This window comes from Mus caroli, unplaced genomic scaffold (genome assembly GCF_978045245.1).
Source record: "Mus caroli unplaced genomic scaffold, Mus_caroli_1 scaffold_8, whole genome shotgun sequence".
Lineage (NCBI taxonomy): Eukaryota > Metazoa > Chordata > Mammalia > Rodentia > Muridae > Mus > Mus caroli.
Window position 1 is genome coordinate 14300390 of NW_028227263.1, and position 25946 is coordinate 14326335.

A 25946-nucleotide genomic window follows, 5' to 3' on the forward strand; every position below is an offset into this window, starting at 1 on the left:
GACCAAGGCCCATTGCCAGTTTTTGTCAAGGTTATGAGTGAGAAACCTTAAGTCGCAGCTTTGAGCCTCCTGGACATTTCTAACCTTGAGAATTCTGCCATTTAGGACGTGCAAGCACGCTCCACCGGGTTCCTGAGGCTCGGAAGCAGGGTCTTAGTGGGTTCAGTGTTTAGTGCCTTCTGCCACTCAGCAGTATTCTGCAATGCTAAGCGCCGCGCTCCACTCTACAGCCCACGGAGGTGACCTGAGCAGTGAAACAACGCGATCAGCCGTGGTCGCACTGCTTCAAAAGCAGCCTGCATGGCCTTCACTCCACAGGCTGGAGCAGAAAGGGTCCCCGGAGTCCTCTTCCGAGGAACTCGGATTGGGAGCTGGCTTTACAGGCTGCTTGAGCCAAGGAGACCGCACCTATCTGCTTTGGGACCACCCTCAGGGTGCCCACACCGCCCAGGCGCCACCCCACCTCCCGCCCCCAAGCGTCGTTGCTTTGCCAACGTGGAAATAAACCGCTTGGTTCCCGCGCGCAGAGTACTGCGCATGCGCGCGGCACCTGCCCCAGGAGCGGAGGAATTCCGCGCACGAGCCAACCCCTGGCTCTTTTCCGCGGAGATTTTAAACCAACTTCTGGAAGGGAGACGAACACGCATGCGCACGTGTGGTGGTTGGGTCCCGGGATGGGAAGGGTTGGGGTTGGGATGGGGTGGGGTCGGGGGAAGAACCGGAAGTTGTGCTGAACCTTCACCTCCCCTGGGCACTGAAGGAAACGCAAGCTCTGCGAGAGAGGTTCCGACGCCGCCTGGGTTGGAGGAGACAGAATGGAGACCGCGATCGAAGACGCGGGACTGGACCGCGGCCCGACGCTGACCTCGTCCTGGGATGCGGCGTGCGGGGCGCTGACCCAAAACCTTCTTCTTACCCGGACTGGGCCACGTGCCCAAGACTTGGACTTCGAGCAGCTACTGGAGCCGCCAGCTCCGAGGTGCGCCGGGCCGGGGCCGGGGCCAGGTGACAGGCACGCTGCTGAGGAGCCGGGAGGAGGACGGGAGCCGAGACCGGCGAGGGAGCCGAGCGAGGCCGCGGGGACGGCGGGAGTTGGGGGAGAGCGGTGGTGCCTGGAGGTGGGCGAGGCTGCGGGCAAAGGGTGCGCGCTGGGCCGGAGAGGCCGGGAAACTCGTGTTCAAGATGCCCTCCTGTTACAATCCTCCTCGCCCCCGACCCGCGAACGCCCCCCCTCCCCACCCCGTCTTCTATTTGGGGGGAAACAAGAACCACGGCGTCTTGGAAAAAGACACATCATTGTTTTAACATTCAGTAAACGCTTTTAAGTGACTGCGAATGAATTAGATAGTTGAATAGGCTGTCCACGGTCTAGGAGAGGTGGAAGGGAATGAATGCCCTGACGCCTCAAGCCTCTGTACCTTATGAATTCTGTGAGAAGTATCTGTGGGTGATGGGGAAGGTTCTTGGTTCTCATGGCAAGTAGAGGTGAGTTTGAAGGGATTAATGGGTTATGCTTCTACTCGGAAAACTTATCTCTGTGATTTTTTTTTTTTTTCTTTTCAATTTCCTTCTCAGCCAGGATCCGGTTAGTCTGAAAAGCAGCCTGAGCCCCCGAGAAGAAAACCCCTGCTTCATTTACCTGAACTGTGGCCCTAATGGGGGTGAAGAAATCCTTTCGGTTGGTGTTCTGAGTTCAGCAAGAAACATGGAAGTATACTTAGGAGAGGAGTATTGTGGAACCAGTCGAGGCAGGACTGCCTGCACTGTCCTGGATGACAGGTTTGTGACTTGTCTAGGTGAAAGTGTTCATATGAATCAGTGTCTTTATTCTCAGCTCGTAATGTTTGTGGATTTTCTGAGACTGACAGGACAGGAGTCGTTAGGGGAGAGAAGTTAAAAACATGCCAATAGACATAGGTTAGACCACTAAGCCTTCCAACGACAGTGTTGATGAGCAAGCTTATAAATATGGAAATTTCAGGCTAGTTAACTGGAAGTGAGTTGGCAGGTCACTGGTAATTAGTGGAAGAACTTTATTAGAATGAAGTCCAGGTAAGCATTCTTGTTCTCACGTAACTCAGCAGGATCTGTTTAACAACCATTAGACATTCTGAAACTGAATCTCTTCCCTTCTAGAAGGCTCCTTGTGATTGATATGTCAAACTAAGACTGTCACGGCATCCTATTTACTGACCTATTAAAAGATGGACAGTTTGTGATTTTTTTCCCCCAGTCTTGTACAGGGTTCTGCCCAGATCTGTCCTTAACATAATGCATGCTCTATGTCCTGCCTGGGTTGGAAAGAATAGTAGTGTTTACAGAGCTTTAAAGTATGCCATGTGCTCCCTTGTTCAGTCCCCCATATAGCTGGCAAGTGGTAGGTACTGCTTCTCCATGCGGTGCAGCGCAGTCAGGAGCCCATTACTCCCTGTACCTGACCAGGAAAAGGGAATCTCAGAGATGAAGAAGTGTCCCTGAATCATTTGCTCTTAAGTATATGTTAATGCTTACAACCAATGGCTGTTAAAAATGAATTCTTTTATTTTAGTGAACATGAAAAGATCTTGTTATACAAAAAATACCTAAAATTGGATTCTCCCACGCATGCCTGTAAAATAAAGGTAAGTCACCACTAAATTTAAGATTTAAGGTTGATCAAATTGTTTTTGTTTTCGTTCTATACACACTTATTTTCTCTTGGTTTGGCAGTGCCGTAGTCCAACATGGACCCTAGGTTTAGTCCAGAAATGCTTAGTTAGCTTGTAAAGGGGTACTGTTTTTCTAAAAAATTATCAATCCTTTAAACATTGATAATCTCTTAAAAGTGTGGTAATTTCCGGGGGTCCATCCCATAATCAGCCACCAAACGCAGACACTATTACATAGGCCAGCAAGATTTTGCTGAAAGGACCCTAATATAGCTGTCTCCTGTGAGGCTTTGCCAGTGCCTGGCAAATACAGAAGTGGATGTTCACAGTCATCTATAGGATGGAACACAGGGCCCCCAATGTAGGAGCTAGAGAAAGGACCAAAGAGCTGAAGGGTCTGCAACCCTATAGGTAGAACAACAATATGAACTAACTAGTACCCCCATAGCTCATATCTCTAGCTGCATATGTAGCAGAGGATGGCCTAGTCAGCTATCATAGGGAGGAGAGGCCCTTGGTCTTGCGAAGATCATATGCCCCAGTACAGGGGAAGGCCAGGGCCAGGAAGCGGGAGTGGGTGGGTAGGGGAGCAGGGCAGGGGGAGGGTATAGGGGACTTTTGGGATAGCATTTGAATTGTAAATGAAGAAAATATCTAATAAAAATAAATAAATTAATAAAGTGTGGTAATTTGTATTAGTTACAGAAAATGTTTTGTTAATATAGTAGTGCTATATTTTGAAGCCTTGTTCAGCTAAGAACATTTTAAAAGTTGTTCTATAAAACTATAGTACCACAAAAGACAAACATAAAACTGGCCCAGTGTCTAAAGAATGGAGGAAAAGGTCAAACTAGAGAGCCAGAAATTCTAAGGAGTCCAGACTGTTGTCTTCAGCCAGAATAGTATTCTTAAAATAGATATTAGTGATGTTGTCAGAATTTAGGAACAGGTTCTGAGCTGGAATGCTCAAGTGATGTTATAAATACTAATTAAGCTCTGTCACCAAGTAGTGCTTTGGCCAGTGCCAGCTTACTTAACTGTTTGGACCTAATTCATGAAGAAAATTAATGGACCTTAGAAACCAAATTCTTGGGTCTTTTTTATATCTAGAATCACGTGTTTATTATCACAGAAGACAGTAAGACTTAGTTTTAAAATAAAAAAAAATGATTTTCATTGAAGAGCTCAGTTCACAAAGCTGGTTATGCCAACATCTGTTTAAGTGGAATAAACTAATACTTTATAAAGGCATTTAAATAAAGTAATTTAATTCATCTAGCATATATTTTAGTATCTGTTGATAGCTGATAACTGCACTAGGCATGTAGGAATATCAATTGAAAACTGAAGTGCCAGCCTCCATGTTGCATCTATTTTAGTGGGATAAGACAGATGATAATTAGGTTTACTGATTATATATAATACAAACTATCTACTCTAGTCTCTGGTCATGGTAGCACAGACCTTTAATTCCATTACTTAGGAGGCAAAGGCAGAGGCAGGTGGATCTGTATGAGTTCAAAGCTAGCCTGATCTACATAGTGAGTTCTAAAACAAGTAAGGCTACATAGAGACCCTGTTTCAAAAAACAAAAAAAAAAACCCAAAAAGATACTGTAGTCGATGATGAAAAATGGTTTTGGGAATATAAACTATAAAGGAGACAGTAAGACCCAGTATGGAGACACACACACCAACAATCCCAGCACTCAGCAGCATTGCATGTTTGAGGCCTTCTCTGTGAGGTGAGTTCCAGACCAGCCAGCACTACCTACTGAGATTTCTATTGGAAGAAACTAAAAAACTGAAAATACATAGATAAAAGAAGGGAGGTAATAATGAGGTAGACTGTAAACTTAATGAGTGTTTCCTTAACCTTTGAGGACTGCCACATACTTTTTTGGTACCACTCTTGAGTCTATAGAGCCTGAAGTTTTTTTTTTGTTGTTTTTTTTTTGTTGTTGTTGTTGTTGTTTTTGACCTGCGTCCTTGTGACTGGAGTTTATGTGGCTTTCAAAGTAAATAATTTTTGTAACTGTTCCTTGGAAGTACGTGTTAGTCTGAAGAGAGCTTTCAATTCGGAAGCCCCTCTGGCATATAGGAAAGCTCGTGTTAATGTTCCTAGTAGAGAATTCAGAGCATGACTTAGCGCTACAAACCTCTATTCAAAGTCATCTCACCATCCTCTGGTTCAGGATTAGTATTTGCCCAGGATTGCAAAGCCTATACAATGGCAGAACTCAAAATTTAAACGTCTGTGTCTGATTTAAGACCATTCCCTTCCATAAAATACAAGTGGAAACGTATGGTAGAAAAAGCCAGCAGAGACTTAGGCCCACTGAGCGTCTTCACCAGTTAGAAAGTCACCCTGGCACCAGCTGTTACCTATTAAGCAGTTCTGACGTCACACCCTTCCTTTCTGAACTACAGAAGGCTGAATTATGGTTGGGATATAGATAAGTCTTGTGTGGGCAGTTTTATTTTATATTAAATAATATTAAAGCCAACTGGGGTATGATTTTTTTGTTGTTGTTTTGTTTTTTTTCAAGACAGGGTTTCTCATTATAGCTCTTGCTGTTCTGGAACCCACTCTGTAACAGGCTGGCCTTGAACTCAGAAATCCACCTGCCTCTGCCTCCCAAGTGCCACCACTGCCCAGCCAACTGAGGTATGTTAAGATCCAGGGTTCTTGGGTTTCTTCCTTTCCCCTGGTCATATGGCGGGCTCAGACCTGGGACCTTGAGCATGCTAGTCAGGTGCTCTACTGCTGAGCTGTGCTCCCAGCCAGGTGTGGTTCACTTTTAATTCCTTAACCCAAGCAAACAGAACTTTTGTATTCTTCTTGTATGTCTTATGGCTTGGAAATGATTTCTTGATGTAAACAGTTGGTGTTTGCCTCATGATACATTGGAGTTTATTTTCTAATTTTGACCACTATAAAGAAAACTTTAAATGGGTTTGAAGTTAACTTACAGACTCTTGGATGCCCTGTCTTGTTTTGGTAATACTAAGAAGTCTTCTATGTGGTAGTTGTTTGCAATAACCACCATCATTTCTTGGAATGTTTTGTTTCATGGCAGCTGTTGTCCTTCGGGGAGAAGCAGTGTGTGCTTGTCAGTAAGGTTGTGGTGCACTTGAGGCCACGGTCTGCAGATCCTTCACCGCGCTCTGCTGCTCTGGGATCACGGATAGACCTTGACAATATCCAAACCATAATGGAGTCCATGGGGTCCAAGTTATCCCCTGGGGCGCAGCAGCTGATGAGCATGATTAGGTTTCAGCAGCAGGCAAGTAGAGAGATTTTATTACACTTTAAAATGCCGTTTGGGGAGTAATCCCTGTTTCCCTACAAAAGGATGGGAGGTAAAGGGGTGAGATTCCATGAAGTTCACCATCCACTTGATAGGGTACATACCTTGTCCCGAAGAATGAAAGGTGAGAACTTGAGGCAATTCTCTGACTTCAGCTCACCTCTGCTCTCAAACCACACACACAGACACACACACACACACACACAACCCCCAAAACCAAACAACTTTTTTAAATGATGGCTTTAATATGGTAATATAGAATATACATTTTTAAAAATTATTTTCTACTACTGACTTAACTGTTATCTATTAATTTTTGTAAAAGTTGCATCTTGTAGACTTGCCCTTCTACAAAATGTTCTGACTGAATATCTTCAGTTCTTCCTCAAATCATTTCAGGCATTCATTCAGTAGTGAACAAGACTCTGGCTTGCTCCTTTTTGAGGGTCTAAAGGTGATCAGTTAGTGTGTAGCCTATAAGCATTATATATGGCAAATGATGAGATTAAGAAAGGTATATTGGCCAGACTTTAATCTCAACACTTGGGAAGCAGTGGCAGGTGGACCTCTTGATTTTGAGGCCAGTCTGGTCTACAGAATGAATTCAGGACAGCCAGGGCTACACAGAAAGCTACCAAGAAAAAAACAAGGTAAACTGAAGTAAGTCGCATCTCATTTGGGTTATGGAAGAAGAAGGTGGGTTAGTCACATCCATCTAGAGATTGGTTATTTTAGAGAAACTCTAGTAATGGGTATGATCCTCTGTGCTGGAAGGAGTAGGATCCAGCTAAGAATGAAAAGGAATGAGTAGACAGGAGAGATTTGAAGATTTGTGCTGGGTCAGAGAGAGCTTTGATGCTGTTTTAAGTGTGTAAATGCTTTTGACATGTTTTAAATTTTAAACCACTGTTATATGGAAAGTAAGTCAAAAGAAAGCAAGACTACAACCGAGAGTCCAGCTGTATGTGATTTCCCACCCATGAGAGGTGATGTGGTTTACAGTAGGTGCCGTAACGTGTGTGACGCTGTGTTATGAGATTGCTAAGCCAGGAAGCACAGAGTCCTTGAGACTAGACAGTTAATACTACTGTTGAAGGAGAAAGTAAAGCCAGATGAGAAATTGAGGTTTCGAGGATTATAACAAGAAATATAAATGGAGCCGAGCAGAGATGAGGACACTTGGTAAAAGGTGTCTAATTTGGGGAATATAAAATTTAGCTGTGGGCCAGGCGTGATGGCACACGCCTTTAATCCCAGCACTCGGGAGGCAGAGGCAGGCGGATTTCTGAGTTAGAGGCCAGCCTGGTCTACAAAGTGAGTTCCAGGACAGCCAGGGCTATACAGAGAAACCCTGTCTCCAAAAACAAAAACAAAACCAAAACAAAACAAAGATTTAGTTGTGAACAAGGGATTGCTTGGAAGGATATTACAGGATATTACAGCATTTGCAGATAGGATCAGGAGGGAAGGCTGACTAGAAGGCTGACTAGAAGGCTGACTAGAAGGGAGGCTGGGGGAGGTGTGCCCACAGTAGAAACACTGAGCAGAGGGGCTATAACTAGAGGGGACAACCCTTGGAAAGAAGCTACATCTGGCAAACTGGGGAAAGAAAGGAGGCACCAGAACAGAAGGCACCAGTGTGACCAACTAACAGGTGCCATCAAAGGGAGGTTTTAATGCCAGGTGACCTCTTGTCTTGTCACTCAGTAGTTCTATCTCCTTCAGTTTCACTAAAGTGAAATTAAAGTCATTTAATATTTATAATGACATTCTCTTCACAAAGTTTATGTGATAGCACTATAAAGAGCACAGTGTTGATGTGGAATTTAAGGTAGCTACTGAAAAAACTTGTAAATACCGCATGGCTTCACTGCTGGAGTCAGGGCAGTCTTGGAGTATGGGCAGAAGTAAGACAACTGGGAGAACTGAAGATTTTGGAATTTACAAAAGCATTTTAAAACAAATAGCAGTCTCACGTTTACTTCCTGTCCAGCATTATCTCACTTGGGTAACTTAGGCTCCTGCTTGGCCCTCCTGCTCAACCACAGCCCACCTTCAACATCCAAGCAGAATGGGCTCGGAAGAACACTAAGCTTCATGTGTAAAGCCCTGACTTCCTGTCTTCACATTTAGCTTGCATGTAGATATTTAGGTATCTTGGCCTTCCTTCCTTCCTTCCTTCCTTAACTTGGCTACAGATCCTTGGGTCCCCTATGAGTTTCTGATGTCTCTATTCCTCACATATGCAAGCATGTTGCTACCTCAGGACCTTTGCATTAAATAACCGTCAGTTATTTTAGAACGCCCCTCTGGTGATATTATTGCATCCATTTTCTTTTCTTTCTTTCTTTTTTTGTGTGTGATTTTGTTATTTGTTTTTGTTGTTCCCCACAACCTCCCAGACAGGGTTTCTCTGTAGCCTTGGCTATATTGGACACTCATTCTGTAGACCAGGCTGGCCTTGAACTCAGAGATACACCTGCCTTAAGAGTGCTGGGGTTAAAAGCAGGTGCCACCACTGTCCTCTGTATCTATTTTCTTACTGTTCTTACTACTCTATGTCACCTTAATCCTTATATCCTTAATGAGACCTTTTTTGTCACCCGGTTTGTGGTATAGGGCATCCCTCCTAATCCTTATCACAGTTTTATTTGTATCCTTCTCAACACTTTGTTACGTATTTGTTAGTTACTATTTCTCTCACTAAATTGAGATTAAAGTTGCAAGCAGAGAGTTGTCTGTTCATTATGATATTATGTATATGTATACATATTTGCCAATTTGGTTTATCATATGAATAATTTCAGTACTTCTAGGAGTGAGATAAATAACAATAGGATATAAAACACATTATGGAGGATTGGCTAGTAGCTGGGTTTGGGAGATATTGAATGCAAACAGCTCCCCCCACCCCCAAGCTATTTAGACATAAGAGGAAATTAGAAGGTGGATATAAAAAGAAATATTGAGGATAGTGGAAATATTTGTCAGCTTGTGACGTTTGTCCCTTTTTAGGAGTATGACAGTTTGATTTTTCTTAGGTAGGGTCTATATGTAGTTTGGGCTGATCTAGAACTTGCTCTGTAGACCAGACTGCCTCAATCACAGAAATCGTCCTGCATCTGCCTCCTGACTACTGGGATCAAAGACACTACTGCCATGTCTGGCTAGTCTGGTTTTTCTTAAAGTATGTCCCACAGAATGCAGAGTTTTTGTAATGTCTTCAAGATTGACTCCAAGCCCTTGCTTCTTACCTACTAACTCCGGCAGGATGGAGTTCAAGAATCAGTATTTTAGGTGTTGACTTCTGAGGCAAAGTTCTTGTGTATTATATATTCTTTTAGTAGATATAAAAAAAGCAAAAAAAAAAAAAAAACAGTTATAGGAGAATGATGGAGATGATTAGAGGAGAGTAATGAATTAAGTATAATCAGCTCACTAATTTCTGTCTTAAAAACTTGACTCTGGGAAAAATTACATATTTTTTCCTAGTTTTATTCTATAAGTTTTCTATCCCATGAGTTCCACTCAAAGAAAATTACTGGTGGAAAACTAGTGTTTTTGCTGCTGTCATTCTGTTCCCCAGAGGTAACCAAGGCAACAGTTTGTGTGTGTCCTTTGAGTTTTCTCTGTACATGGAAACACATGGAAAGGCTTCCTCCTTGACAATCACAGTGGTGGGTTACTACCACATACCCTGTGGCCAGGAATTCTGGAACCCACAATTGAGCTTTTCAACCACATCGTAGTTATATTTTTAAATGTGTGAGAGTCTTCCATGCTGTTTTCTGCTACTGAATTTTCCATTTCTGTTGGCTAATTCTTATAATCAGTGAATTTCTTAGAGATAGCCAGACAGGATATACTGTCAGAAAGAATTGCCTTTAGCCAATATTTTTACATTTATGATTATCTAATTTTTTTTTCTTCTAAACTAGTGATAACCCTTAATTTTAATATGGACTATAGTGTAAATACCAATACGTACTGTTAGTACATATTAGCAGTTCCCTAGTGCACACTTTTTTTTTTTTTCTGAGACAGGGTGTCTCTGTATAGCCCTGGCTGCCCTCGAACTCACTTTGTAGACCAGGCTGGCCTTGAACTCAGAAATTCGCCTGCCTCTGCCTCCCAAGTGCTGGGATTAAAGGCGTGCGCCACCACACCTGCCTAGTGCACACTTTTTATCAATAATAAAGAAATGGCATTTTTATTATGACTGAATAAAGCTTCTTCAGGCTAACGGAAAGATACCTAATGTTATAATTGTATAAATATATATGCTTTTTTGTTGTTATTCCAGGAATATGTTCAGGTTTATTCAAAACTGATGTTCAGTAGAACAGAATAAATTAACAGCAGGGTGATATTTCTCTAGAAGGAGCTTTTTTGAAAAATGAAATTCAGTAAAGTTAGGTGGAGACTGTCTATTGCAGATGGCACCTCAGCCCCAGCCTCTGCTCCCCGGCCGTTAGCTTCCTTTCCTCCTTGAGTTTTCCTTAAGGTACTTATTGTCATCTTCATCCTGTGATGTATTCCCTCCTTCCCTGGGCCTCCTGCTGCTTCTGTATCAGGTAGGCTCCATGAGGTCAGGGAATGGAATTTGGTTTGCTTACTGGCCTATTTCTTACACTTGAAATGGAACATAGCACAGAGGAGATTTCTGGTAAACATTTGTTGGATAAATGCCTCGCAGCCCTGGCCTAACCCTGTGATAATTAGAACGTTTAGATGAGCATATGAACATAGGTTTTTTCAGCTAATCTTGATTACTTTTTGGACTGGTCTCTCAAAAGCAGTTGACCAGCCATAATGGGAGACTATCGCTCTTAGTTTTAAAAAAATCCATTGTTGGCATCTATGTTTGAAGTTAAATCATTTGTCTGACAGTGTTCATGGGTTAGAGGTATTTTACTTTTCTTTATTGGAAAAAACTGAAGGCGTAATAGGGAGGCAGTGGAGTCTTCTCTTTAACATACGCCGGGACCTTCTTATAGTAAGTTTAGTTGTGGCTCGAGAATATAACTCTTATTATCCTAAAAGTGATTAGAGCAAACGCAGCCAAGTTCATTCTAGTTATCAGAAATGTCACAAATATCTCCATAGAATATCTACTTCCATAGTGTAACTCTCCACCATAAATCCTCTGTTAAAACTCATTGAGAAAGATATGGCGAGGTAAAATGAATAGTTTATATTAAAAATAGATAGTTTATATATTAATATATATAATAGTTTATTATATATCAAAATAGTTTATTATATATTTTAAAATTATAGTTTGAATTTTGAAAAGATTAACTGGGACTAGAGAGATGGTTCAGCGGTTAAGAGTACTTGCTGCTCTTGTCCTGCTTCCAGCATCAGCATCAGGTGGTTCACAAGTGGCAGTAACTCTAGTTCCAGAGTCTGACACCCTTTCCTTGCTCTTGTGGCCATCTGCACATACCTGGTGCACACACATATGCTCAGGCATACATGCATATACATAAAAATAAAAATTAAACAAATAAAAAAGAAAATAATCAACTGTTGTGACTAATATTATGCTGCCATAAGAAAGCCTTTAGCAGTGAAAGGATTACAATCTGTATTTTACCATCATAGTAGTGTATATTTTAATATGTTCCTTAGAAAAGCTACAGTGAAATGATTAAAAGAATTTTAGGTTGGACTGGAGAGATGGCTCCGGTGTTATGAGCACTGGCTGTCCTGAGTTCAAATCCCAGCAAGCACATGACAGCTCATGACCATTACTATAATGGGATCTGATCCCCTCTTCTTTTCCGTAGGCAGACATACAAAGCACTCATACATAAATAAACCTTTTTTTTTTTCCTTTCTTTTCGTTTTTTTAAAAGAAGTTTAGGTCTATGTCCCAACCCTGCCACTTACTGGCTGTTTTCCTTGGGCAGGGTCCTTTCCCTTGGTGTCCACTAGGTGACATTGAGCAGTTACAGCTCTCTTCATGGAAATGCACGATCAAAGGAAGGATGCCCAGTGCCTGACTTGTAGCAAGCACTGTGGAGGTTAGCCTTCCCTCTTTAATATTTACTTACTTTCCTTGTTCAGAATTGTCTTCCCATCGGGGATCAGCTTCAGTCGGTGTTGGGAAGCGCAGGACACAAGCATCTGATGGCGCTGCAGTCACCGTCTCCAGCCGTCTTAGACAAGGCATCCTCTACACCTTTCCCTTTTAGAACTGGATTGACCCCTTCAGCCATCACTGAAAATTTAAAGGCTCTTATTGATAAAAGCACACAGCCATCTGGAGAAGGAAATACCACAAACCACGATGAGTGTCACCTTATGCCACAAAACCATTCCCTTGAAAGTGATCTTAAAAACGCAGTGTCTTCTTTCTTACCAAAGAAGGCAAGCGGCAGCTCAAGTGTGCCCAGCTCTGAGCTGCTGCCTTTTCTCCAGAACTTATGTACTCAGGTCAACCATCTCCGCGTGGGACATAATGCCAGGTGGCAAGAAAACATCTCCAAGCCCCGAGAGGGCATTGTCGGGGTTCCGTAAGTATTTTATTTTAAGTCAAATTTAGTTGAGATTTGGTAGGAGGAAGAATGAGATGAAGGGGAACAGCTTTGCCTCAGGTGCGCTGTCTGGTGAGCTGTTGTCAGCATTTACCGTTCATCCCTGCCATTGCTGGTTAGGAACAGAATCGAGTGACTGCATAGGTTGGTGCTGCATGGTTTCAGGCATTCATGGAAGGTTGCAGCTATCGGCTAATGGTTGCAGTAGAAAGCTGTGCGCATGACTTTGGAGGAACCGTGAGAATTTATAATTTTTGATTAGGCTTGTTATGAATGTCACTGTAAGAGATTACCTTACAGCCTGTGTCGGCTACAAGTTACTTTTATAGTCAACAGCTGTAGTGGGGTGGGAATTATTTATAGTGCAGGGCCTCTTATCCTCTGACCTCAATGCATTATCTTTGCAGCATTTATTTGATTAAGATGTTGCCAAATAGCATATTATTATTATTTTGGTTTTGGTTTTTTGAGACAGGGTTTCTCTGTGTAGCCCTGGCTGTCCTGGAACTCACTTTGTAGGCCAGGCTGGCTTCGAACTCAGACATCCGCCTGCCTCTGCCTCCCAAGTGCTGGGATTAAAGGCGTGCGCCACCACACCCGGCCCCAAATAGCATTTTTTTATTCCTTTTCACAGATACAGTTTGTCAAAGTAGTGTTCTACTTGAGATATAGAACTCTGGTCATAGCTCACAATAACCATTTTACTCTGTTTAATCTGTCTTAGTTTAAAGTTTACATCTGAACATGGTACTTTTATTAGTTGGAAATAAACATCACCAACCAACATGATTACTTCAGCACTTATATTAGGTTCTATCGACAATAGCAGAATAGCTTTTTCATGTCTGTGGAAGATTCACATAAATGTATTGTATTTCAAGTCATAAAACAGCCTCACCAAATTTAAGAGTACTGAAATCATAGAAGGTATTTTCTCCACCCATAAAGATAGATTAAAAAATCACTTAACAGTGAAGGAAAGACAATAAGAGAATTTCCAAACACTTGATGATTAAGCAACACAGTTTATGTGTTTCAGTAAGTCTGGGAGTTGGAGAAATGGCTCAGTTGGTAAAGTGCTTGCTGTGCAACAGTAAGGACCTGAGTTTCAGACCTTAGCATCCATCGCTTTTAAAAAAAATAAAACCTGAGTGTGGTGGTGTGTGCCTATAATCCTGGTCCTGAGGAGACACAGGCAGGAGTACCTGTAGGGATTACAGTACCTGTAGGAGTACCTGGCCCGCTAATCTCACTAAATCAGTGAGTTCTCGGCTCTATGAAAGTCTCTGTCTCAACAAATGTGACAGAGTGACAGAAGTAGTCACTGGATGCCAGCCTCCTATTCTATAGCTCATGTGTACATCCATGTTGGGCATGTGCGCATGCACATCAGACACAAAGGAAGTCTCAACAAGAGTATTTTTAAAATACATTAAGCTGAGTAAAAATTCAGAGCCAGGAGTTTGTGGGCTGAAGTTACGGGTGATGGCCAGGGTCTCTGGCATCATATGGTGTTTTAGTGAAGACGGCTGTGAGGACAGTGACACAGAACTATCCCAGAAGGATGGGTGGACTGGAGAGATGGCTCAGCAGGCAAGAACATTGTTGCTTTAATTTCCAGCACCTGGGTAACTCACAACTCTCACCAGCCTGTAATGCTCGCTCGTCCGGTAGTTCAGTGCCCTCTCCTGACCACTGTGGGCACCAGGTGTGCATGGAACAAGCAAAATACTCACACAGGGCTAAAAATTTTAATTTAAACAATGAAATAGATGCTCCGAGAAGTCGTAACACATTAAAGACTGAATTAAAAGATCACTGGTGATACAAACAGCGCCAGCATTTGGGAAGCCAAAGGAGGAGGTTCACACGATGGGAGAACAGTAAAGAGACCAACGAAATAAGAAGGTGATTCTCTGACAGTTTCATTAAAGTCAGTAAGCTTCTATTAAGACTAGAAAATACGGGAGAAGATTTGCAGGAGTATGATTTGCAGTGGAGAATATCACACACAGCCTTGGGCGTCTTACAGGTAGTCGGGCTGTGAGAGTAACTTCATGCTTTCGAATTTAATAGCTTAGAGGACGTGGATTAACTTTTCAAAAAAAAAAAAAAAGCTACAGAACACACAGCTTGAAGTAGAGTGGAATGACCTGATAGCCACTAAACATGCTGAGTTTGTAATGGGAAGGTGTTAGAGTTTAGATGTTGTTTTCCCCATGTTGAAGGCTTAGTTTCTGCTTAGTGCAGTGGTTCTCAACATTCCCAGTGCTGCAATCCTTTTACACAGTGTGTGGTGACCCCCAACCATAAAATTGTTTTGTTGCTACTTTATAACTGTGATTGTACTACTGTTATGAATCATAATAGAGATATCCAACATGCAAGTATCTAATGTGTGAGAACTGCTGTCTTAGTGGATCCAGTCATTCCATGGAAATTGGATCAGCAGGGCACTCAGACTGATGGAGTTGTACTTGAATACCATTGTTTAGAGGCAATACAAAGGGACTGAGGTGGAGGAACTAGGTCACTGGGGCATGGGTTGGAGGATGTCTCATCCCAGACTCTTCTCTGATTCTTCTTCTCTAATACCTGGCCACCATGAGGTGAGCCACTTTGCCCTGTCCTCTCCCATATATGTTCTGCCTGATCTCAGGTCCACAGGAGACTGTGCACTGAAAACTCTGAAACCAGATCCAAGTAAACCTGGCCTTCAATTGCAGATATTTTCACAGGGATGGAAAGCCATCTAATACAGAGTGTTCATGAAAAGAAAAGCCCTGGTCCAGGTAGCTCCCCTGGAGAAATCTGCCAGACATTTAGAGTACACCATTTTTTATATATCCAGAAAATCAATGTGGAAAAAGACTTCTCATTTTATGAAACTCCTATTACCCTTGTATCCCAACTAGATTCTAAATAACTTCAAATATATATATGTGTACAAATAAGATATATGTAAACACATATTTTAAATATCCATAAAATCTGACAAAATATGGGATCTGTGAACTGAAAGTTATAAAATATTAATAGAAGAAATTGTGAAAAAGCCTAAAACAATGGTGAGACATGCCATACTGTCGCTCTGTAAACGCACCCTAACGGAAACATGTGCTTGGTGTAGTTCTAGCGAGGGCCATCAAAATGTTTTTGTAAGTATGGAGGATATGATTCTAAAACTTGGAATTGGAAAGCTCTATAAAGTAGAATGATAACTAGAAAAAAAAGTTTGAAAAGAGTAAAACAAGAGAAATTATTTCTCCATTTTAGGACACGGTATAGTGGTAGCATCAGGGGTGGTACTAGCGGGGAGTGGGCCCCACGGGTGGATGGTCAGAAGCATAGCAGAGGGTTGGCAGCATTGTAGCTGAGTTGTAAAGGTGGTGCTAAGCCAGTGTGAGCTCTACGGCAAAAATAAACCATGACCTAATCCTCACACTTCTGTGAAAATGAACACAGATGGCCACACTCCCAAAAGTAAACAGCAACGTTTTAATTATATGGGAGAACACTAAATACACTGTCAAAAACATGACCAACAAAACAAAAAATTATAGGCAGACACCAGTAAAATGTCAAACTTTATGCCCGCGGAAGACTCTATTAAGACGGTTTTAAAATAAACTGGAAGAAAATATTTATGAATCAAAATTCCAAGAAATGGCTTGTTTCTAACACAAAGAGATGGCACAACTCAGCATTTCAAACAATACTAAGTAAAACACAGAAGACAAGGAATCTTCCTGGGGAAGAGACTCTAATGGAAGCAGATGAGCACGAAGGGTGGCCAGCACCGGCCTCACTGTTGCCAGGGAAATGCTTATTAAAACCACAGAGGAACACTGAGTGTTTCTTGGAATGACTGGAACTTAAAAATGCTCATAAGGACATGGAGAACTAGATCTCTCACAGCTTGCTGCTGGGATCATATTGGCAAGTTGAACTGCTTAGATGCACAGTCTCATAACGTGACAGCCATATCCCTAGGCACTTAACCTAGAGAAGTGAAATGCGATGGCCATACAAAGTGCAGTGAACTATTGTTCATAGAAGCTTGATTGTATAGTTCTGTTTTGTAAGAGATGATGCAAAAACTACTGTATCCACACTGTGGAGTGGTAATGAACAGTTATAAAAGACAGCCACCTAGATAGCTTTCAGCTGAGTTACGGTGTGGGACAGCAGAGACTCAAGTGGCCACATGGCTGATGGGAGAGAGCATACTAATAGGAATTCGGAGAGGGAAGTGTTCTGGGAGGATAAATAACTGTGTACATAGTAAAGTGGCACAGGGAGATATATATATATATATATATATATATATATATATATATATGTATATGTATATATATATATGTATATATATACATATATATATATATATATATATACACACACACATGTGTGTGTGTGTGTGTATTTGGTAATATGAGTTTTAAAGAAATAAATTATATATTAATATATAAACATAAGCATGAAAATAAGCAAAAACTTAAGTGAAAATTATGTTTTAGTATGTGCAAACCTACGTATACATGGTGTGTGTGTGTAGAGCTTTTGGCTACAATTTTCTATGTATTACCTTACAACATGTAACTAGTAAGAACGCTGAGAGCAAAGAGAGGTGGCGTCTGAGTGCACGTATTTATTTATACATTAAGTCTACCACCATAGGGTGTTCCAGAGAAGACTCACTGCTTACCAATTCTCTGAGTTATTAGAGCAGCAGCAGGCGGGGGCGTTACACTTGATGCATGTTTGGGAAATGCTCCTATGTGTCACAAGAGCATCAGGATGAACAAGTCGGATACCACCAGTCTATTAGCATAGAAATACTGAGTCCCTGCAGGAGCGATGCAAGGTTTGTTGGCCCCACTGTCCTGGTATTTAAGGAATATTGCAGCTCTTTCCTAAAAGCTTAATAGGTTTTTGTTTTGTTTTGTTTTGTTTTGTTTTGTTTTTGAGACAGATTTTCATGTAGTCCAGTGTCTTAGTTACTTTTTATTGCCATGATAAAACACCATGGCCCAGTCAATTTATAAACAACAACAACACAAGCCATTTAATTTGGCAACTCACAGTTCCAGACAGTTGTAGCCATGAGCATCTTGGTGGGGAGCATGGCCGCAAGCAGCAGGCTAGCTAAAATCTTACAATTGATCTGTAAGCAGTAGGCAGAGAGTAAGCTGAGAATGGACTTTTGAAACCTCACAGCCCAGACCCTCAGTGGCATGTCTCCTCCAACAAGGCCATAACTTCCAATTCTTCCCAAACACTGGGAACCAAACATTCAAATATATGAGCCTGTGGGGGCCATCCTCATTCAGACCCAGGCGAGCCTGTGGCTGTCTATGAAACTAACCATGAACTTTTGATCTTTTGGGCTCCTTTCCGAATTAGAGGTGTATGCCACACCTTTGTGTGTGTGCTTACATGTGAAGCATGTTCCGCATGTGGAAGGAAGCTAGAGGACAACCTTAGACGTTGTTTCTCAGAAGCCATCCACATTGTCTTTTGAGATAGGGTCTTTCACTGGCCCAGAGCCCTCTGACCAAATTTGACTAGCTGGCTAGAGAGCCTCTGAGATCCTCTTTTTTTTGTTTTTATCTACCCCAATGCTGGGAATTTTTTTGTTTTGTTTTCCAGATAGGGTTTCTCTGTGTAGCCCTGGTTGTCCTGGAACTCTCTCTATAGACCAGGCTGGCCTTGAACTCAGAAATCTGCCTGCCTCTGCCTCCCAAGTGCTGGGATTAAAGGTGTGCACCACCACCACCCGGCCAATGCTGGGATTTTGAGTTCACACTACCACACCTGACTTGTCTATGTGAATTGATGTAGTATGTGTTTGTGTATGCATGAGGTGTGCACATGTGGGCGGAAGGGAGAGGTCCCCACCCTGGTTTTTGAGACAGAACCTGGAGCTCTCTGACTTGGCAAGGTTAGCTAGCCAGCCAGTGTCAGACATCATCTTCCTGCCTCCTCAGCACGGGGACCAGATACAAGCTGTAGCATCGGATTTGTTAGGGACAAACTCAAGTCCTCACACTTGTATGGCAATAGCTTTCCCAGCTGAGCCATCTCCCTAGCCCCAGCTTTTCATTTTAATTTTTAATTTGGATTATGAGTCTCTAACTTGGGTCTTCATGCTTGCATGCACATCTTTTAGTGACTGAGCTGTCTCCCCTGCCCCTAAGCCTGGTCTTTTGCAGTGCTAGGGACCAAACCGAAAGCTTCTTGCATGCTAGAAACCCACCGTTAGCCACAGAGCTATGCGTTCGGCTTGGTTTTGGGAGAATTGTCTGCTTTCTGTTGTTTTCAATTGTCTAACTAGACAAAAGCAGGAGAGGGTTGTACATTCAGGATGGTGGCCACTGTTGTAGGTTTTAGAGCTGGAACTGTGCCCTTAGGAGATGGGTAGAGTTAGAGATCAATGTCGATGGTGTATCTTGGCTGCCATTTGGCTGGCTCAGTTGTTTTTGTCATCACCTAAGAGAAAATTGATATACTTTACATTTTATTTTTAGGATGGAAGAGCAGCCTGTTTGCTCCTACTTGGAAAAGATTCTTTCTAAAAACATGGAACTGATGGAAAAGAAGCTTATGGACCACATTGATGAGAGGATCTATCAGCTCCAGGAACACATAGATGCTAAAATGGCTTTGTTAGTGGACTTGCTGCGAGGCCCCAACTCCCCACCCCCAGGGATGCCTCTAAGACACTATGACTCCAGAGAAAGACTTTCCAACGGGGAAAGATAAGCTATGCACACACTGCTATTGCAGATATTTATTATATATTTATTACAAAGCCAGAATCCAAAAAGGTTGTGAAAATGGAGTCTTTAATGTTCTTTGAAGGACCGTTGTCTTACATGAAGTGACCTCTGTGCTTGTTTGCATTGCGCTTGTTACTGTAAATCCAGGGCTGTGCGCCAGCAGCTATCCTGATACAGTCGTAAGTTATTCTGCTTGCTATAGTTTTCACTATTACAGAAATGTATACTTGTGTTGCTCAACTGTTTCAGATGTTTAAGGAGTTCTAATGCACTTCGTTAGCTTGTATTGTATATTACATGTGTTTGAAGTGGATTTTTTATTTATACAGATACCTGTAAAATATATAGTCTCAGGAGTGTGAAAAGTAATAGTAAGATATTCGATTTTTTTTTTTTCTAATTAATTTTGGAAGTTGGAGACTTGGGCTCTCTCTCATTCAGATCACCAGTTTCCACTTCCTGTTGTTTGAGGTGAACGTGTGCCGTATTTGACCGTTTGAGATAGTTTACACAGTGGGGGGAGTGCTGCTTGTTCATTACAGTGCAGCTGGAGATTGCTCGTTTCAGTCTTAGCATTTCACATTTGGTGCTGTGGGTTAGGTGAAATGGAAGGCAGTTCTCTTCTGTAACTGACAGGGACTTCTCCCAGAGGCCTTTCTAGCATGTATAGAGTGTGACATTCTGAGAATCTAAAATGAGGGTTAAGCTGTGAATCCAGGGCACTGCAGTTCCCAGCCGACTAAGTTTTCATCAGAATTTTACTGTTATATTTGTGTTGCTGATACAGCTGTGCCTAAAGAGATTGCTCTGAAGACCACCAGTGAATAGAATTCTTTTCAGCTAATTTGATTACGTTGTTTCTTCTTTTTTTAAGGGGGATATTTTGTACTTGTCCAGTATTTTGACAAACTATTGATTTTGATCATACAGCCAAGATGACACAGCATGTAGGACACACCACACTTTGGCCATCTTTGGTGGGCCAAGGTTGGGATGGATGGTCACACCACGTGTAGATGTAAGATGTCATATCCTGAGTAAGAAGAGAGCCAGTCATGCACGGCTCTAGTCCGTGGTAGTTGTGGCTCCTTCTTAACTAGCAGAGTACCACCCTTGACTTAGTAGTGCCCTCTGGCCCATGAGTCATCAGACCCAGGGGCTCCTCGGGTCTGCAGGATGGGACGGAACCTAAGTGAAGGCCTTGAAACTGTCTTCATGTCCACCTGACACACCTTTCCTGCTACATCTCCATGGCCGAGAATCCCTGAGTTCTCACCTGATCCTTGTGAACTAGGGACTGAGCAGGTAGCAGGAAATAGCCAATGGGAAGAACTTACAGAAAAACCAGAAGTATAAAAGATGGGAACACATTTCATAAACCATACATTGTCTGTCAGAGAGTAACATGGACCCCGAAGAATTATAACCCTCCAGGAAATCCTGTGTTAGGTTGGGAATAGCCTGAAGCCCACAACTAGGACAGCCTCCTGCCAGGAAAGACGGCTCACAGTCTGAGGAGCTCTTTCACCGTTAGGTGAAATACGTTAGGTGAACACATACATACTTGTTTCCTGGCTTTTGTTTCATCTTTTCTGTAGATTGTATCACTGCTATAGGAAAAGTGGGGAGAAAGGAACATCTCCCTACCCCAACCCTCCCCAGTTCTGACTAAAACTATAAACAAACCCATTTCCTTTCTCTCGATTTTTTTTTTTTTCTAAAGAAGTGGCTAGTACCAGAATCTCCAGATTCAGATAACAGCTTGATATGGGATCCATAAGTGTCAAATTGGGCTTTGTGTTGAAAAAGAAAAACTCTTAATTGTGGTCACCATGCTTGATCTTGGGGCTGTGCACCCTGACATGTCAAGTGGTCTTAGTCAAAAATAGCCGAGCTTTTCCTCTACCACCATCGTTGTCGTTGAAGCACAATTAAAGAATAAAAACTAGATTGGCTATCTCAAAGCTAGTTCGTATGGAACTAAAACACAACTCACTTATTTTTGTCAATTTTGACCCATCTGGAATAAGCTAAAACCCAAACAATATGGGTATACCTGTGAAGGGTTTTTTTGTTTTTTTTGTTTTTTTTTTTTTTTCTTAATTAAATCCTTTAAATAGGGAAAACCCACTTTTAATTTGAATCTTTCCAGGTGGGAAGATACACATTTAATTCAAATCTTTTGAGGTAAGAGGATCTACCTTTAATCTGGGGCACCTCTTCTGGTGGCAGCCTATATGAAGGACATAGAATGGGGGAAACTTGCTCTTCTGCCTGCTTGTTCTCTCTCTCAATGGCAGGTCCATTTCATCACTGGCAGTAGAGCCTGCTTCTTTGGGATTCTTGTATATACTGAAGACCAGCTGAATCATCTAGCCTTGTGAACTGAACAACTACTGGATTCTTGGGCCTTCCGTTGGTAGACAGCCATTGTCAGACTAGCTGGACCACAGCCTGTAAGCTATTCTAATAAGTCAATATATATAACATAACATAATGTAATATATACTTATATATTTATATTTTTTTTTAATATTTTTATTTTATATAAATTTGTTATATGTATATAAATTTATTTTATATGATGGTCAGGAACTTGGAAAGAACATGACTGGAAATTTTGTCAGACATCTGGGGAAGAAGTCTATGGATAGGTATGGATAGATCGATCCAGATGGATGACATCTGGGGAAGAAGTCTATGGATAGATAATTGATCCAGATGGATGAAGGGTACGATGATTACTTGTGTCCCGTGTAAATGTTCATCCAAAAGTGACTGCGGCAGAGAACGTCAGTAATGAAATAAGATGACCTGTTCTGAGGACAGTCAGCCTCTTTCGACCCAGCTATCTCTGTAATTGCCCAGTGGGCACATGAACAGAGTGACCACAGTGGCAGAGATGGAGGTTATGTACGGGCTCAACAACATAAATTTCCACTCACTGAAGCTAACGTTGGCTATGGCTGCTGATGCTGAGTGCCAGATCTGTCAAGAGCAGAGACCAACACTGAGCCCCAGATATGGCACCATTCCCTGGGATAACTAAGCAGCTATCTGATGGCAGGTTGACTTCACTGGACTAGTACTCCTTCCTGGGGTAGATACGTATTCTGTTTGTGGAATTGCCTTTCCTGCACAGTATTGCTTCTGACCCAGGAACTCGCTTCATAGCCAGAGAAGTACGACAGTGGGCCCACAATCATGGAATCCTCCAGCCTCATAATACTCTCCACCTTCCTGAAGCAGCTGCCCTGATAGAAAGATAGAATGGCCTTTTGAAGACACAGTCCCAGTGCTAATTAGGTGGCCGCAGCCTGGGACACGGGCTGGGTTCTCTAGAAAGCAGTGTATGCTTTAAATCAGTGTTCAGTATAAGGTACAGTTTCTCCCATAGCCAGGACCTATAGTTCCAGGAATCAAGAGGTTGAAAAGGCAATAGTTCTTCTACTCACTGTCACCGCTAGTGACCCATTAGGAAAACTTTTGCCCCTTTTTCCTGTGACCTTAAGTTTTGCTGGCCTGGAAGTTTTGGTCCCAGATCAGATCTGGAAGCATTCCTACCAGGAGCCACTAATAAACATTCCATTGAACTGGAAGCTCAGACTTCCCCCTGGGCTTCCGATGCCCTTAAGCCAAGGCTAAGAAAGGAATGACAGTGTTAGGAGGGGTGACTGATCCAGATTACCAAGGGGACATTGGATTCTTCTTCACAATTGAGATAAAAAAGATGTTTGGAGCCGCAAGAGGTCTTGAGGGTTTCTCTTGCTTATTACCGTGTGTTATGATTAAAGTTAATGGGAAACTACAACAATATAATCCAGGTAGGATGACAAAGGGCACGGACCCTTCAGCAATGAAGGTAACGGGTCATTCTGAGAAAAGAGCCAAGACCTGCTGAGGTGCTTGCTTGAAGGTGGAGGAAACACAGAATGGGTAATAGAGGAAGATACTTAAAAATACCAGCTAAGGCCACATGATCAGTTGCACAAGTGGCTTATAATTGGCATGAGTGTTTCTGTCATACTTTGTTAAGAATGTGTTGGTACAATTATTTTTCTTTCCTCAATGTGTTTATCATGTAATGTAACATCAATTAAGAGGATATCAGGTTAAAATATTTAAGTTTGAGAGACTAAAAATATCCCTCAATGGACCTTGCCACCTATTCTCAAACTTAAGTATTTGCAGTTGCATGAGGGATAGTTATATCATGTTAGGTGTAATTATGAACTGGCTAAATAGATAAGGCCTTTGTGATTGTACGTGGGGTAGTTATGTCAGGTAAGGTATAATTATGGCCTGGTTATTCTCATTTGGGATTTAAGGATGACGTGAGAAGATATAATTGTGTGTCAAATTGAGAAGGAGGGGACTTACAATGTCTGTTCTTGGTTGTCAACTTGACTACACCTGAAGTTGACTAAAACCCAAGCAGCTGGCTACACCTAAGAGGAATTTTTTCTTTAATCATTTGAAGTGGAAGACCTACTTTTAATCTGGGCACACTCTCTGGTGGCAGCATATATAAAGGATACTTGCTCATAGCCTGCCTGCTCTCAATCGTGCTGGCAAGTCCATTCCTTCACTGGCATTAGAGCCAACTTCTTTGGGATTCTGGTGTGTACTGAAGACCAGCTGAGACATCCAGCCTCATGGACTGAGCAATTACTGGATTCTTGGAGATTCCATTGGTAGACAGCCATTGTTAGACTAGTTGGATTGTATTCATTCTATAAGTTCTATTCCTTTAGCTAATACAGCGACTATTCGTGTTTAGTCTGGCCTGTTAGGGCCTGTGCAGCCCAGAGCAGTGGGCCTCCCCTTAATTCTTAGCACCCTGTGATGGTTAGTACTGGTTGTCAGCAGGGTCTAGAATCATTTGGAAGACAACCTTTGGGTGTGTGTACCTGTGAGGGGATTACTACACTGGGTTAAGGTGGGAACACCAACCCCACATGTGGGTGGCTGGGGGAGGAGAAAGCAAGCTGGGCACCAGCATTCCTCTCCCTCGCTTCCTGACTAAGGGCACTGTGTTGCCAGCTGCCTCATGCACCTGCCACCGGATTATCCCAGAGCACTGCACCCTAAACCTGTGAAGGCAGAACAAACCTTCCTTCCTGTTTTACTATCAGGAATTGGTCTCAGCACTGAGAAAAGTAACCATTTTGGACTTGAATTTGGCAACGTGGTAACAGATTTGTCAACCTGATCCTGGGAATTTAGACTCACCAAACCTTCAAGTGTTTTATTTACTGTTACTATATACTTACTGGTAAGAATTTTTAAAATGGTGCTCTTTTTAATATTTAATAAATAGAACTTAGAAAATACCTGCTTTCAGTAATAAAGTTTGGGCTAAGTAAATTATGACATATCCATAAAAATTCTCATATTGCTGATAAAAATATTTTTTGAGAGCTAAAACATGGCTCACTAGTTAGGAGGTCTTGCTACACTTCTAGATGACTGAAGTTTGGTTTCTAGCACCCGTGCCAGGTAGCTCCCAACTGTAACTCCAGCTCTAAGAGAGCCACCAACCCTCTTCCCGCCTCTGAGCACTTCTCAGAGATGAAGAAACCTTGGAATTCTTGATCCTAAGTAGGATGTCTCAGTCAATTTCCTCCCCTCACATGTGGCTTAGGGAAGCCTACAGAAAAGAGCCAGAGACAATGAAGGACAGCGAGTGAACAGTACCTTCTATGCACAGCAGAGTCGGCACACATACGAACTCACAGAGATGGTGGCAGACAAAGGGCCGACGTAGGTTTGGGGTTTCGGCATTTAAGTGCAAATGGACACAAGCCCACATTCCTGACTGAGCAGCTCTCTCCAGTTGATAACAACTTGCAAGTAAAATATTAGTATTCTCTAATGGGGTCTCACTGTGTATACAAGCCATTCTTCAGGCCGGGCCCCAAAGTAGACGGCCAACACAAAATGAGCTCAGTGGTGCTTTTGGAGGGCATTTTGTTTGTTTGCTCTCACAACATGTTGTCTGAAGTTTCTTTTTTTCTTTTTCTTACACTACAGGACTTTGCTTATACATTATGCTTCCGGCTCTGAAATGTGTCGGGGATTTCCGTGTTGCCAGTGTGTGTTGCAGGTGTGTGTGTCTCTGTCTGTGTGTGCTGCTTTTGCATATTCTTTGTCTCTGTTTTTCTTTTCATCTGCCTTATTCAAGTTTCTTTATCATTTTATTATTTTTTCTCTTTTCTTTAGGTGCCCGTTTGTTTTTTAATGTAGGAGAGCAAGAAAGGATGTGGACTTGGGGAGGTGGGGAGGTGGGGAGGATCCGGGAGGAGTAGGAGGAAATGGAACTAAAATCGGAATGGATTGTATGAAAAAAAATCCGTCTTCAGTTAAAGTAAAGCTTTAACTACAGTACAGTAAAAAAAAAAAAGAAAAAAAGGGAGGAAGAAAACAGGAGCATCGTGGAACAAATCCAGGCAGAAGTGAGCATGGAAAAAGTCATCTCACTTAGAGGAATGCGCTTTCTCTTTGGGCACAGGAAGTTTCAGTCTTAAACCTAACCCTAAAAAACTTTTAAAATTATTTTAGAAATTAAGCAAAATGATATCCCATCTTTAAAACTGCCTATATGCCCTCTTTGCTTACATTGCAACATAGTATTACAGGCTAGTTGCCTCAAATCTCAGAATGA

The 25946-nt window shown here is 42.2% G+C and overlaps 1 protein-coding gene across 3 annotated transcripts; it reads left to right on the plus strand.

The window, feature by feature from the left end:
• Positions 1 to 683: 683 nt before the first annotated feature.
• Positions 684 to 21733, plus strand: CUNH10orf88 (chromosome unknown C10orf88 homolog). 3 transcript variants are annotated; one of them, XR_003837241.2, is made up of 7 exons: positions 684 to 979; positions 1576 to 1779; positions 2549 to 2621; positions 5728 to 5934; positions 12031 to 12479; positions 19031 to 19461; positions 21583 to 21733. XR_003837241.2 is itself a non-coding variant. In XM_021167829.3 (6 exons), the coding sequence occupies exons 1-6, from the start codon at positions 816 to 818 to the stop codon at positions 19263 to 19265; spliced, it is 1332 nt and encodes a 443-aa protein (XP_021023488.1). In that variant the 5' UTR covers positions 684 to 815; the 3' UTR covers positions 19266 to 20126. The 3 variants fall into 3 exon arrangements, 1 of the variants encoding a protein (XP_021023488.1); XR_015047802.1 differs by lacking the exon at positions 21583 to 21733 and adding an exon at positions 21435 to 21559; XM_021167829.3 differs by lacking the exon at positions 21583 to 21733 and having other exon boundaries at positions 19031 to 20126.
• The last annotated feature ends 4213 nt before the right edge of the window (positions 21734 to 25946 follow it).

What these genes read in the sequence shown, in the direction of transcription:
- CUNH10orf88 (XM_021167829.3), top strand. Translation starts at nt 816, where the DNA reads ATGGAGACCGCGATCGAAGACGCGGGACTGGACCGCGGCCCGACGCTG. An exon ending in TGATTAGGTTTCAGCAGCAG is followed by an intron (nt 5,935 to 12,030) that starts GCAAGTAGAGAG and finishes TTCCTTGTTCAG; the next exon opens with AATTGTCTTCCCATCGGGGA. An exon ending in GAGGGCATTGTCGGGGTTCC is followed by an intron (nt 12,480 to 19,030) that starts GTAAGTATTTTA and finishes TTTTATTTTTAG; the next exon opens with GATGGAAGAGCAGCCTGTTT.